Genomic DNA, 14,225 nt, shown 5'->3' on the forward strand with positions numbered 1-14,225 from the left:
CAGCCAATGCTCTGCTCGCTGTCCTTGTAGGGTCCATCGCCCGCTGCCTTTCCAGGACCCCCCTGCCCCGGCTGCCCCCGGCCCCACGATCCCTTTAATCCCCTTTGGGCCGGGTCGCTCCCTTTGGGCCGCGCTCCGCTAAATCCCAGCGAGCATCCCGTGGGGGCGGGTGGAGGGGAGGGGGGGCCGTAGGGATGCTGCGCTGCCACCGCCCCCCGCGGCTCGTATCTGTCCCTCATCCCGGTGGGTTCGGGGCGGGCAGCGCTCGGCCGGGGGCGGGCGGGACCCGGTAAGGACAGGCGGGGCCGGGCCCCCCCTCCCCGCCTCCTCCCGGTGCCCGCAGCGGGGGGGCCGTGCCGGCCCGGCTCCGGGCTGGGCTCAGCTGTTCCCTGCGGCACTGCGCGCCCCGCGCAGCCCGACCGAGCGGAGCCGAGCCGGGCCGTGCCGAGCCGGGCGGAGCGGGGCCGGGGCCGCGGGAGCGGGCGGAGCCGAGCGGGGCAGCAGCGGAGAGAGCAGGTGGGAGCGGGGCCGGGGATGGGGCCGGGCCGGGGGGGAGCGGGGGGCGAGGGGAGACGGGAAGGGTGGGGGGAGAGCAGCGGCGAGCCCCGGGCCCCCGGCCCCTCGCCCCGCCGGGCCCCGCCGGGAGATGGCTATAAATGGAAAGTGACCTCTGGTCGTTCCCGAGCGGCCGCTGCGGATTCAATTGTGGCAACGTAATGGCACGGCCGGGAGCGGGGGGTCCTGCCCGCACCGCTCCTGCACCCCCCGCCCGCTGCCTGCGGCCCCTCCGACCCCATGTGCCCGCACCCCACGTGCCGCTCCTGCAGCCCCTGCGCCCCCGCCGCCCCCCGCCTGCACCCCATGCACGCTGCTACACCCCACAGACCCCACGCACCCACCTGCACCCCGTGCACATGTCCCACCCCACACCCCGTGTGCCCCCACCTGCCCCTCGCCCCCCAGGCGCCCCTTCCTTGTCCCCATCCGCACCCCAGCCGTGCTGCCCTCATGTCAGCTGGGTTCTGCAGGACATCCCCACGCAGCCCCTCGCTGCCCCCCTGCACTGGGGGCCCCGTCCTGGTGCTGACACCACTTCAGGGACCCCCCAGTTCGTGGGCAGCACCAAAGAGCCACGAATCCTCAGGGACGCATCGTGCTGTGCAGGGCTGTGGTTCCAGCCGACCCCAAAGGGCACTGTGGGGTTGTGGGGTCACCATCCTATGGGCACTGCAGAGCTGCAGCATTGGGAGCGACACTGGGGTCTCCAGGAGGCTCAGTGCACACATAGCAGGGGCCAGGATGATGGGGGCAATTGGATCCCCCCAGTGCCGTGCAGAGCACCAGGCTCCGCTCCCCCTGTGCATGGGGCTGCGTGTCTGTGCTGCCCAAAGCTCTGGTGTTTTGGGTACCCACACACTGGGGAGGTGTGACCCAGGTGGGAGACCTCAGATCACTGCTATGGCACAGGACACAAGGGGACACATGGGGATGAGCTGTGACCCAGTGCATGGCACCTCCTAATCATCCCCTCAGAGCTCTTTGCAGCCCCGCTTTCCTACTTTCACTACATATGGGTCAGCTCCGGTGATGGCCAGAGGGCACAGCATGGCCATGGAGATGGTGTGGATATGGGATATGGCACAGCCGTAGGGGTGGCATAGGAATAGGGTATGGCACAGCTATGGGGGATGGCACAGCCATAGGGCAAAGAATAGCCATAGGGCATGGCATAGCCACGAGCATGGCACAGATATAGGACACAGCACAGCTATAGGGCATGGCACAGCTATAGGGCATGGCACAGCTATAGGGCATAGCACAGCTATAGGGCATGGCACAGCTATGGGACACAGCACAGCTATAGGGCATGGCACAGCTATAGGACACAGCACAGCTATAGGGCATGGCACAGCTATGGGACATAGCACATCTATTGGGCATAGCACAGCTATGGGACATAGCATGGTCCTGGTGCACAGCACAGCCACATCCCCACCACACAGCAGACCGACAGCTCTGTGCCATGGTGAGCTGCTGCACAGCATCCACCCCAACCCCCACAGCTACCCCAGGTCCCTCTGTGGGGTGAGGACCACACCTGGCTCCATCCCATGCCCCCATCCCACACCTTCACCACATCCCCACGCTCCCTTCCAAACCCATACGGGTACCCTCACAGCACAAGATCTGTGGGCATTGAGGTCCCTGTGCTCTAATGGGGGGGGGACAGCACCACATCCTGACCCGTCCCCCCCCCCAGCCATGAGCCGCCGCGTGGTGCGTCAGAGCAAGTTCCGCCACGTCTTTGGGCAGCCAGTGAAGGCCGACCAGATGTATGAGGACATCCGCGTCTCCAAGGTGACGTGGGACAGCTCCTTCTGCGCCGTCAACCCCAAATTCTTGGCCATCATCGTGGAGTCGGGTGGGGGGGGGGCCTTCATGGTCCTGCCCCTGGCCAAGGTGAGCCGAGGTGTTGGGATGGGTCCCCCCACGGGTGGTGTGTGTGTGTGGGGGGGGGGGTGGGATGTGGTGATGGCTCTGTGTCGCTTTGCCCCCATATCCCCAATGTGGGGGAGCTCAGGGACCCTGGGGGAGTTATTGGCACACATCATGGGGGCAACTGCAGTGACATAGGAACCCTCCATTCACTTTCTCCCCAGCCCCAAATCTCTGACTCTGTGTGTGTGTTTGTGAAGGGGATAGGGATCCACCCTGCCCACCCTAACACAGGGCCTGGACCCCCTTTTGTCCCCCCCCCCACCATAGGGGACACTCAGCAGCCCATCCCCAGGCACATCACCTCCCTCTGCGTCTCTATGAGGCTCTGTGCCTCAGTTTCCCCATGGCTCCCCCCATGCTGGGACTCGGGGGGGTCCCAGGCTCATCCCAACCCCCCCATGTTGCAGACGGGACGCGTGGACAAGAACCACCCCCTGGTGACGGGGCACACAGCGCCCGTGCTGGACATCGACTGGTGCCCCCACAACGACAACGTCATCGCCAGCGCCTCCGAGGACACCACAGTTATGGTGAGGGGCGGGCAGTGGGGGGGGTTGTACAAAGGGCCCCCCCCCTCCTTCTTTCCCGTTGCTTTGCCTCCTGCAAAGTGTCACCGACCTATTTTTAGAGGCAGTGCCATGTGTGTGTGCTGCTGGCGGCGGCCGCTGGCTCCATGATGCAGCACTTTGTGCTAAATATACCCTCCCCGCGACTCAGCACCGGGGGGGCCACATGCGGCACAATGGGGCTGTGCCCCCCCTCCCTTCATCCCCCAGGCACCGCGTGCTCCCTGCAGCATTGAGATGTGCATCGGGTGGTGGCACCACTGAGGTTAATTGTCCCCATGTCCCCCCCAGGTGTGGCAGATCCCCGACTACGTCCCCGTGCGCAGCATCACGGAGCCGGTGGTGACGCTGGAGGGGCACTCCAAGCGTGTGGGCATCATCTGCTGGCACCCCACAGCCCGCAACGTGCTGCTCAGTGCAGGTGGGGATCACCCCAAGGCCATGGGATCCATTGGTGGTTAACCCCAAATCCCCACTGGGGACCAATGGTGGTCACTGCAAGTCCCACTGGGGATCGATGGCGATCACCTCAAATCCCCACTGGGAACCAACAGTGGTCACCTCAAATCTCACTAGGGACTGATGGTTGCCACCCCAAGTCCTGGCAGGATCCAATGATGGTCACCCCAAGTCCCATGGGAGTGACCATTGGTGGTTAACCCCAAATCCCCACTGGGGACCAATGGTAGTAACTCCAAGTCCCATTGGGGACCAATGGTGGTCACCCCAAATCCCCACTGGGAACCAGTAGTGGTCACCTCAAATCCCACTGGGGAACAATTGTTGCCCCCTCAAGTCCCATGAGAACCAATGGTAGCCACTCCAACTCCCACCAGGAACTGATGATGGTCACCCCAAGTTCCATCAGAACCAATGGTGGTCACCCCAAGTCCCACCGTGGATCAATGATAGTCACCCCAAACCCCCACTAGGAACCCACAGTGGTCACCAGTGGGGTGACACTGTCCCGGTGTCCCTGCAGGCTGTGACAACCTGGTGATCCTCTGGAACGTGGGCACCGGGGAGATGCTGCTGGCGCTGGAGGACATGCACACCGACCTCATCTACAACGTGGGCTGGAACCGCAACGGCAGCCTCCTGGTGACCACCTGCAAGGACAAGAAGGTGCGCGTCATCGACCCGCGCAAGCAGACGGTGGTGGCGGTGAGTGTCCCCAGTGTGTCCCCATTGCCCCCTCCCCGCGGTGTTTCCCCCCTCCCCTCTAACGGCCCACCCCACTAACCCCATCCCTCTGTGTTTGCCTTTAACCCGCTAACGCCCAACGCAGGAGATAACCAAACCTCATGACGGCGCCCGGCCCATCCGCGCCATCTTCATGGCCGATGGCAAGATCTTCACCACCGGCTTCAGCAAGATGAGCGAGCGGCAGCTGGGCCTCTGGGACCTGGTATGGGGCCGCGCCGTGACCCACTGTGCCCCCCAGGACCCCCGTGTGCCCCCCCCACAGGACCCTCCTGCGCCCACCTCCATCGGAGCCCAATAGCTGTACCAGGGATGGATCCTCGCCCTCACACCCCATCCCTGTGCCACGCGCTGACTCTGTGCCCCCCATCCCCAGGAGAGGTTCGCGCCCCACGAGGGGCTGAGGCCCGTGCGGGCCATCTTCACACGGGAAGGACACATCTTTACCACGGGCTTTACCAGGATGAGCCAGCGGGAGCTGGGGCTGTGGGACCCGGTAACGAGGCCGCATGGAGTGATGCTCCCGGGAACTCGGCTTCCCAAACCCAAACCCAAATCAATTCTTCCCCCCAAATCTGATGCCGAGTTCCCCGTGTGCTGTGCCCGTGTGCCGTGCAGTGCCTGGGTGTGCGCTTGGGGTGGGTGGGGGTACCCATAGGGTGGTGCAGGTAAGCAGGAGCGGGGTGTGGGCATGCCAGGGGTGTCCTGGGGGTGTCCCCATCCCTACGGTGTGCAGTGCAGAATGGTGTGGCTGTTGGAGGGGGTGGGCCCGGCACTCACCCCCAGCTGTGTCCCCACAGAAAAACTTTGAGGAGCCCATCGCGCTGCAGGAGATGGACACCAGCAATGGGGTCCTACTGCCCTTCTACGATGCCGACTCCAGCATCGTGTACCTCTGCGGAAAGGTGACCCCAGGTTCCCCACCCCTGCTCCCCTCCTTCCCCTGCCATGGGGAGAGTTCAGGGGGCTGACAGCCCTCCCCATGTCTGCAGGGGGACAGCAGCATCCGCTACTTCGAGATCACAGATGAGGCTCCCTACGTGCACTACCTGAATACTTACAGCAGCAAGGAGCCGCAGCGTGGCATGGGCTTCATGCCCAAGAGGGGGCTGGATGTCAGCAAGTGTGAAATTGCCAGGTGGGGGCTGGAGGGACCCCAAGGGTGGGGGGGAACAATGGGAGGGGACATCCAGACCCCAACCTCCTCTGCCTCATTCAGGTTCTTCAAGCTGCACGAGCGCAAGTGTGAGCCCATCGTCATGACGGTGCCACGCAAGGTGAGCCCTCGGGCACCTCTTGAGGACAGCGGGGTTCTGGGGACAGTGGGGCTTCAAGAGGGAGATTTGGGTTCCCCATCTCACTGTGCCCCACGTTGTCCCTGCAGTCAGACCTTTTCCAGGACGACCTGTACCCCGACACGCCGGGCCCTGAGCCGGCCCTGGAGGCAGATGAGTGGCTGTCGGGGAAGGATGCGGAGCCCATCCTCATCTCGCTGCGGGACGGCTACGTCCCTGTCAAGAACCGGGAGCTGAAGGTGGTCAAGAAGAACATCCTGGACAGCAAACCCCCCCCAGGCCCCCGCCGCAGCCACTCCACTTCCAACGCCGATATCTCTGTGAGTGTCCCATCGCCTCCCCAGGGGTTGTGCCACCCTACAGGGACACCAGCCCATAGAGGTGTTGGTGTATGTTGATGTTGGTCCGTGGCAGATGTTGGCCTATGCAGATGCTGGCCCATGGGGACGTGGCACAGGGCCGTCCCCTTCCTCGGGGGCTGATGGCCATGGGGGTCCTGTAGGCACAGCACTGACCCCTCGTGTCCTCCCACAGACCCCTGCCCTGGACGAGGTGCTGGAGGAGATCCGGGTGCTGAAGGAGACGGTGCAGGCGCAGGAGAAGCGCATCTCCGCTCTGGAGCAAAAACTCTGCCAGTTCACCAATGGCACAGACTGAGGCACGGGCATGGGACTGCGCCCAGCCCGGCATTAAACCGCATCCCGCAGTGGGCAGGAGGCCACGGCCATGTTCTTTCCCCAGGAGCTGTAGGGGGGTGGGTTCGGACTCTGAACCCCACCCACCCCATTTTGCTCCTAGGATACCACAGTGCATCTGGGGACTTTGGTACATGAGGGTCCATCCTGGAGCCCTGGGTGCCAGGATGGGGATGCTGGTCCCCCTCCCAGTGCTGGGGCACGGTGCTAAACCCCCCCCACCCCACAGCCCCTCACAGGGGGGGCTTCATACTCCCAGCACCCCCATTAATAAAAGGGTTTGGGTCTCCTGTGGCCATAGCAGGGATGTGGGGCTGCTGAGGGGAATCCCTGCCCACCCCCCACACACCAGGCACGGAGAGGCTCCTCTCAGAGCATTTATTGGTGTTGGCCACAGTCGGAGCTGCTTGGGCTCCCCCCGGCCCTGGCCCAGACGTCACTTGTGGGGTGCATGGATGGGGGGGAGAGGGGTGCCGCTATGAAAAGTCCCTTTGGGGGCAACCCCGCAGTCCCCCTTGTGTGCAAAGAAGGAACAGCCCGGGGTGGGGAGGTGGGGACCCAGGGTTTAGCACCATTTGATGTAAGGTTTTACCAGTGGTGGGGGGCAGTGCCTGGGATGAGGGGGTGCGGCGCTGCCATGGTTGGGGGGGGGCATCCGAGCAGGGCAGGGAGGGTGCGAGCACAGGGTAAGGGGGTGACACCGGGCATCCCTTTGTGGGCCCCCCCTTGGTTGCCCCCTTGGCTTGGGGGGAGGCCATGGAGCCCCACATGGGCTGTGGGGTGCAGTGGGGCCGAGCCCCCCCTGTTGGCAGGCAGAGCAGCTCCCGGGTAAGTGCACTTGGTAGCGCCTGGGCAGTGGGGCCAAGGGGGGGGCAGAGCCCCATGGCTCTCATGGTGTCCCCATGGCTGGGGAAGTGTTTGCTCCCGCGCCTCCCTGGGGTCAGGTAGGGGGGGCAGCATGCAGGATACACCCCCTGTTCCCTGCCACTCCCAGTGCCCCCCAGCACTCACCCCTGCCCTGGCTATGGGGCCACCGCCCCCCCTATTTGTCCTCTGCACGGACCGTCCCCCCACACACCCCTCCGTGCCCCATACACACATCCCCAGGCCCCTCATCGGGGTAGGGGGGCTCAGCGGGGGTGGGGGGTCACTTCTCCATCAGGGAGAGCTGCAGGATGCGCTGCAGCTCCTCTTCCTCCTGCCGTGTCCGCCGCTCGGCCTCCTCCTGCTCCCGCGCCGACAGCGCCATGGCCAAGCGCAGCTGCTCCGCGTAGCTGGGAAACAGCGTGCTGGGCCCCCCGCCGCCCCCCGGCGCCGGGCTGGAGGGGGGTCTGGGGGCTGCCGTGTGCTGGGGAGTCCTGGGGGGGCACAGCACGGCCTCAGCACAGAGCCCCGGGGGGACCAGTGGGGATGGGACCTGCTCCCACACCCCCGGACCTTACCAACCTGTCTCCCCGGCGTCCCTCGTGTGACATGGGGTGGGTGCCTGGCTTGCTGTTGGTCAGTGCTTCCCAAATGGTAACCTGGGGGAAATGGGGAGGAGATTAGGGGTCAGAGGGGGGGGGGGTAAAATATGGCCCCAATGTGGCCCAAGGGGGAATGGAGCAAGCGTAGAGTGGTGGGATGGGATGGTCCTCATGGGATCCTGATGACAGCGGGGGTGAAGAGGTGGTTGGATGAGGATGAGAAGGATGAAGATGGAAAATATGAGGCTGTTGGATGAGAACAATGTTGGGTGACATTGAGGAGAACCAAGATGTTGAATATTATCAGGAGGATGAGGAAAAAGCTGGATGAGGAGACAGAGGGTTTAGGAGGAGGAGGAAGATGGCTGAGAAGAATGAGAAGGATGTTGGATGAGGAGGATGAGAATGAGGAGGATAAGGGTATTGGGTGAGAAAAATGTTGGATGAGGGGATGAGGCTGAGCACGCTGGATGAGAAGGATAAAGTTGGATGAGGCCAAGGAAGATGAGATGGCTGAGACTGTTGGGTGAGGAAGGAAGACGATGAGGAGGATGGGGAAGATGAGGAGGATGAGGAGGGGCTCTCCCCATGGTGCCCACCTGGTCGTACTCGCTGCCTGCTTCCAGCAAGCTCTGCTGGATGGCAAACTGCAGCAAATCGTCCTCATCCTCCCGCAGAGCATCCTGGTGGGTGCCCACCACGCTGTACCCCCGCGGCACCTCAAAGAGCGCCGGGTCCATCTCACACGCCCGGCAGGACGCTGCGGGGAGACAGGTGTGACTGGGCACCCCAATGCCTGCGTGCCCCCAACCCACCGCATCCCCTCGCCCCGCCATGTACTCAGGGAGCTGGAACTGCTGACACTGGAGGAGTCACTGCTGGGTGATGGGGCCTCACTGCTGGGGCTGTTGCGCAGAGAACTGACGGGCTCGTCGCACCCATTGAGGTTCCCAAAGGTGATGCGGGCGTTGAGGATGTGGAAGATGGGGATTTCTGCCCAAAAACAAATAAGGAGTGGAGAGGGATGCCAGCTGTGTGCCCCACTGGGCTGTGCTGGTGGCACCCCCTATCCCCCCGTACCAATCTTGACGGGGAAGCCGGGTGGGAGGCGCAGGGTGATGAAGTCGCGCAGCTTGGCAAAGAGCGCGTTGCTGATGGCCATCAGGTCGATGATGGGGGCCACCTGCTCACAGAGGGACAGCGGGTGGTCCTCGCACAGCCACAGCTTCGCCTTGAACCTGTGGGGGGGGGACAGGCGCCAGGATGGGGGCCCCGGGAGCCCCGCAATGGCAGCACGGTGTCATTGGGTTCCCCTCCTCCCTGCTTGCCCCCCTCACTTCTGCGTCTTGGTGGTGAGCTCCATGGGCCGCCCCATGTCCCTGTTGCCCAGCTCGAAGTTGGGGTTGAAGTACTCCTCAGGGGTGATGGCGGTGGGGTTGGCGTGGCTCAGTGTCTGTGTGATCAGCGTCTGTGGGACAGCACGATGCGGTGATGGCGGCTCAGCCATCACACACAGGGACCATCACACACACACTCACCCCATTGTTGGGCCCCACGTGCTGCTCGGCGATGCCCAGGAAGGACTGCAGTGGGGTCTTACTGCCTGTAAGAGGGGGTGTGAGGCCGAGCACTGCAGCGCTGTGCCCACCACTGCCCCACACGCTACCTTTGCTCTTGCCCTTGTGCTGGTCCGAGAGGTGCTCCGTCCGCGTCCGTGTGATCAGCTCCACATTGGATGCGCCGTAGACCTGTTCAAGCAGGGGGAATGTCAAAGGTTGATGTTCCCCAAAAACCAGCTGTGCTCATCCCACCCCAGCTCAGCCCCCTGCCCCTCACCTTGGCCTCATACCCATTCACCATCTCTGTCTTCTCGCTCCTCCAACCCAGAATCCCAGATTTGTTCCTGGGGGCGACACGGGGTGCTGTCAGGGAGGGATGGGATGGAGTTGGGTTGAGATGGTTGGATGGAATGAGGTAGAATGGGATGGGATGGGTTGGGATGAGATGAGATGGGATGGGTTGGGATAAGATGTCATAGGATGAGATAGCATGAGGTATTCCCACTTGGCCAGACAGAGATATGAGCAAAGGGTCGAGTAGCAATGTCCCTGCCCACCTCTCAAAGGCGATGTTCTTGGTGTCAAGCTGGGTGGTGACGACGGGGGCCGTGAGCCGACCCATCACCTGCTCCTCTGTGGGCTGCACAGCAGCCAGCAGCACCTCCTGGTCATGGCCAGCCAGGGCCAGTGTCTCCGAGTAGACCACCCGCCGGTCATGGTCGATCTCCATCACCACTGCGCTGGTGTCTGTGGGGAGGGGACGTTCAGCACAGGGACAGCTGTGGTCCTCCACCGCATCCCCCAGCCCCCTCCTCACCTTGTCCCCTGAAGACAAAGCTGCGGTTGCCCCGCTGCCAGGTCATATGGTCAAAGCCCAGCAGCGTGGTGTCCACCCGCAGGTTCTGACCGCTCTTCCACACCTTGTATGTGTCACTGGGGCAGATCTTGGACACAAGAGGCACTGGGGAGAGATGGGGATAGCCCAGATGGGAATGGGGACACGCTGTGCCTCACAGTGGGCTGCAAGCAGGCTGGGAAGCTCCCATTCTACCCAAGCTTACCCCAGCTGGTGAACTCCCACTTCATCTCCACGTAGAAGTCCTGGGCCTGCCAAGAGCAGCATGGTGAGCAGGGGCCCAGCAGTGATGCCCCCCAACCCCATAGGGCTCCCCCAGCCCTGGGTACCTTGCGCAGCTTCTCCAGCAGGATGGGGATCCCAGCCAGGCGCTTGATGGCTCTCTGGTAGTCACGGTAGCGCAGGACCAGCTGCACCAACTCCAGGTCACGGGTACTCACGGCCTCCTGTAGCACTGCAGGTGACACAGCACAGTGCAGAGCAGCACAGCACGGCACAGTGGGGCACAGTGGGGCACAGCATGGCACGGCATAGCATGGTGGGGTTCAATATGGCACAGCATGGCATGGAATGGCACAAGGCGCTGCAACATGACGTGGTGCAGCACGGTATGGGATGGCACAGCGGGATGCAGCATGGCACAGTGCAGCACAGTATGGGATGGCACAGTGGGATGCAGCATGGCACAGTGCAGCACGGTATGGGATGGCACAGTGGGATGCAGCACGGCACCCTACAGCACGGTATGGGATGGCACAGTGGGATGCAGCATGGCACCCTATAGCACAGTATGGGATGGCACAGCGGGATGCAGCACGGCACAGTGCAATGCATGCTCCCCTTGGGAAGCAGGTTGCCCACACTGCAGGCCCTGCTCACCCGTCCAGCCGCTGCGGTTCTCCTTGCCCACATCAGCTCCATGCTTCAGCAGCACCCGGGCACACTCCAGGTGGCCCAGCGTGGTGGCCAGGTGCAGCGGGGTGCGTCCTCGGGGGTCCAGCTGCTCGATGTCGGCCTGGTGGGGGGCAGCGGAGCTCAGGGGAAGGCGAGCTATCCGGGACTCTCTTTCCATGCCCTCCCACAGCCGCATCTCCACCCGACACAGCCGCAAACCGGGGGAAAGCCCCCATTTCTGTGTCTCCGGGGGGGGCTGTGTCCCAGTTGCCAGGCAGCAGCTCTCGGCAGCCCCCACCGCGGCACGGCGGGCGACGCTGGCGCACGTGTGTGTTCCCCGCGGAGCAGCAGCCGGGGGCGGGCGGTGCTGCGTGAGCGGAGCGGCTGCTCTGAGCATCCCCGGCCCCGGGGAGCCGCGCTGGGGCTGTTTGTGCCAAGCCCGGGGGTTGGCAGGGAACCAGGCACCAGGAATTCCCCCCCTCCAGATTCCTCCCCCCCCCCGAGGCAGCAACGTGCCCAGCGCCCCGCACAGCATCGCACCCACGGGGCAGTGACCGCCTGGGATGCCCCCAGCACTGGGTGTCACTGGGTACGGGGGACCCCCAGGTTCCCTTTAACAGCTCCCCCCTACCCCAGCTCCCCAGGAGCCCGCACGCTGCTCCAACACTCTCCAGGCGACTGCTGCTTCTTAATTGCACTAATGAAAAGACTCTAATTAAAGCGATTGCCCCCCAGCCGAGGGAAGGGTGCTCTGTGGGGTTCCCTGGCTGCATCCCTGACCCAGTGCCGTAGGGGGACCAGGGCCATTGATTTGGGGACACAGCACCGGAGCCAACCCTGTGGGATGCAGCGTGACCCAATTTTTGCCATCAGCTCTGAGCCTGGGGGGGCACAGCTGTGTGTCCTGGGGCTGCGACACCACTGGGGATGGGGACACGGCTGGGGTGGTGGCAGTGCCCTGTGGGGCTGCAGCATCATCACCCATTGTCCCACAGCCCCACAGCCTGTCCCCAGGGTGGGGGAGCTCAGAACAGGCACAGACCCCAGCTCCTTTGGCAGCAGGGGATACGCGGCTTTGCAGGGTGGTGGTGCCATGCTCTGCTGTCCCTGCACAGCCCTGGGGGTCCCTGTGGTGTGGAATGGGGCAGGCTGCAGCGTGGGGCAGCTGGGTACAATGGGCTCCATGTTAGTGCTGCCACATCCTCGTGCTGCCCCCACCACGGGGTCTTGCTGCCTTTTGCCCCCCGAGGAGGAGACAAGCGTGGCCTGGCACCTGGCGCTGACATTCAGCATAACCCACACATGGCCCTTTGTGGGCTGCCAGCCCTATAGGCCCACACATACTGGGGGGGCACATGTGGTGCTGCTGCCCCCCACGGGTGTCCCCATGCAGAGGACAGCAGCCCCCAGCAGTGCCCATCCAGCCCAGGGATGCTCTGCTATGCACAGGGCTGCGCTGTGTCCCTGGATGCCCCTGGGTAGAGGTGGGGGGCTCAGACAGGGCTGCCCCCCTTCTTCCCCTAAGCCCCCCCCAGCCCCGGGGTCAGGCCTGCAGCACCCATACCCTCCCTCATACCCTGCCTGCATGCAGGGTCGGAATTGCTCTCGCTCTGACAATAGGGACATGGAGGGCAGTGAGGGGGCCAGAAGATGGTCCCCATTGGGCAGGGGGGTCACTGCGAGCCCCCCCCCCCACCTGTACTACCCCACATGCAGCTTTGATCTGCACTGCAACGAGAAAACCGACCCCAGATGACACTGCATCAGCACAGTGGTGATGGGGCAGGGGGTGATGCCGGCAGACAGCTCCCCCCCCCCCCCCCACAGATGGCCCCACAATGGAGACGGGTGTGGCGAGAGCATCTCTGCATCCCAATGGCAGCATCGTAACACGAGGAGACCCCTGCCACACCCACCCTGCTGGGCCCCCAGCACCCCGGGGTGGCGGGGGGGCAGGTGGCAGTGACTGTGGCTGGAGGGGGGGGGGGGGAAGGAAGGCATGGCCTCCTCCAGAGCCTGCGGTTTCCTGCGTCTTCAGGGTTGGGTTTTAATTACCTGAATTGCAACGCCAATGGGGAGATGGAGGCTGGAAGCGGGGGGAGCACACACAGAGAGTGCCCCCACCCTGCACAGAACCTCCTGGCTGCCTGGGGCTGGGGGCTGCGCTTCAGCAGAGCAGGGCCTTGTGTGCCCCCCCCCATCCCTGGAGGGTGGGGAGCTGGGGCGGCTGTGCTGGCTGCACCCCACCTCCGGGGAGACGGAGGGGGGGGCTGGTGCTGGGGGGGAGGCACAGAGGCCTAGGAGGGAGAGGGGAACACGTGGGGAGGGATGTGGGGGGTTGGGAGTGGGGGGATCCGAGATGGGGGGGATCTCTGCTGCTCCGGTGACGGCTGTCACAGCGCCGGGGGGAGCACGAGGGGACCCCCACCCCCATCAGCATCACCGCGGCAGGAGGACCCCAGCCCCAGCCCCATCCCCATCCCCATCCCCAGCCCCAGCCCCATCCCTCTCCTCAGCCCCAGCCCCGGCCGCAGCCCAGCTCGCAGCGTTGCATCAGCCCGAACCGAACCGAACGGAACCGCACCGCTCCGCACCGCCGCCCCACCTGCTTGGCGCTGAGCTCCCGGTCCAGCTCCCGGGCTCGGTTGTGCCAGACGAGGTAATGCAGCGGGTATCTGCCCTCCGGCCCCTTCCTGCCCGAGCAAGACGCGAGCATCCTCCGTTCATGCTGGAGCGGCGGAGCGGGGCGCGGGGCGGAGCGGGGCGCGGGGCGGGGCGGAGCGGGGCGCGGAGCGGTGCGGGGCGGTGCGGGGCGGGGGGGGGGGGTTGGTGGGAGCCGCCCGGACGGTCCCCCCCGCATCTTCCCCCCGCACCGCCCGGCCTCATGGGACTTGTAGTCACCGAGCGCGGCGTCGCCCCTTCCTCCTCCTCCTCCTCCTCCTCCTTTTCCTCCCCGCACCCCCCGCCGGCCCTATGCCCCCCCCCATTGTATGGGGCTGTTCGGGGACGGCTCCGCAGCGCCCGAAGGCACAACCTGAATTCTTATCGCACCCCCCCGCTCTCCCCACCCACGGGCGCTCAACACGCAACAGCGCGACCCCCGCGATGAGCCCGTGGGGTGCCGACCCCCCCCCGGCCCCATTTCCCTTTCCGCCCCCGTCCCTCCGCTCGTGTTTTCCGGCAGCCGCCAGA

General features: G+C 64.6%; 2 protein-coding genes across 8 annotated transcripts; one reads left to right on the top strand and one right to left on the bottom strand.

Annotated features, from left to right (window-relative positions):
• The first annotated feature begins 230 nt into the window (after positions 1 to 230).
• Positions 231 to 6,274, top strand: CORO6 (coronin 6). Of its 4 annotated transcripts, XM_032448364.2 has the most exons (12): positions 324 to 516; positions 2,261 to 2,460; positions 2,907 to 3,029; positions 3,357 to 3,486; positions 4,048 to 4,229; positions 4,354 to 4,473; positions 4,645 to 4,764; positions 5,069 to 5,173; positions 5,261 to 5,406; positions 5,488 to 5,545; positions 5,653 to 5,883; positions 6,098 to 6,274. In XM_032448364.2, exons 2-12 carry the CDS (start codon positions 2,263 to 2,265, stop codon positions 6,218 to 6,220), a joined length of 1,536 nt encoding a protein of 511 aa, XP_032304255.1. In that variant the 5' UTR covers positions 324 to 516; positions 2,261 to 2,262; the 3' UTR covers positions 6,221 to 6,274. The 4 variants fall into 4 exon arrangements, with proteins under 4 accessions (XP_015736514.1, XP_032304255.1, XP_015736513.1 ...); XM_015881028.3 differs by lacking the exon at positions 4,645 to 4,764 and having other exon boundaries at positions 231 to 516; XM_015881027.3 differs by lacking the exon at positions 4,354 to 4,473 and having other exon boundaries at positions 362 to 516.
• Positions 6,275 to 6,622: 348 nt separating this feature from the next.
• On the bottom strand, positions 6,623 to 13,774 carry ANKRD13B (ankyrin repeat domain 13B). Of its 4 annotated transcripts, none has more exons than XM_015881026.3 (15): positions 13,639 to 13,774; positions 11,019 to 11,154; positions 10,469 to 10,593; positions 10,345 to 10,390; positions 10,101 to 10,244; positions 9,841 to 10,030; positions 9,561 to 9,627; positions 9,391 to 9,472; positions 9,263 to 9,327; positions 9,062 to 9,192; positions 8,805 to 8,962; positions 8,565 to 8,717; positions 8,324 to 8,484; positions 7,705 to 7,781; positions 6,623 to 7,616 (listed from the first exon to the last, which is right to left on the bottom strand). In XM_015881026.3, the coding sequence occupies exons 1-15, from the start codon at positions 13,747 to 13,749 to the stop codon at positions 7,406 to 7,408; spliced, it is 1,857 nt and encodes a 618-aa protein (XP_015736512.2). In that variant the 5' UTR covers positions 13,750 to 13,774; the 3' UTR covers positions 6,623 to 7,405. The 4 variants fall into 4 exon arrangements, with proteins under 4 accessions (XP_015736512.2, XP_015736511.2, XP_032304254.2 ...); XM_015881025.3 differs by having other exon boundaries at positions 7,701 to 7,781; XM_032448363.2 differs by having other exon boundaries at positions 7,701 to 7,781; positions 9,263 to 9,472.
• Positions 13,775 to 14,225: the final 451 nt, after the last annotated feature.

Source organism: Coturnix japonica, chromosome 22, assembly GCF_054131305.1.
Source record: "Coturnix japonica strain WE chromosome 22, WE-NBRP24, whole genome shotgun sequence".
Taxonomy (NCBI): Eukaryota; Metazoa; Chordata; class Aves; order Galliformes; family Phasianidae; genus Coturnix; species Coturnix japonica.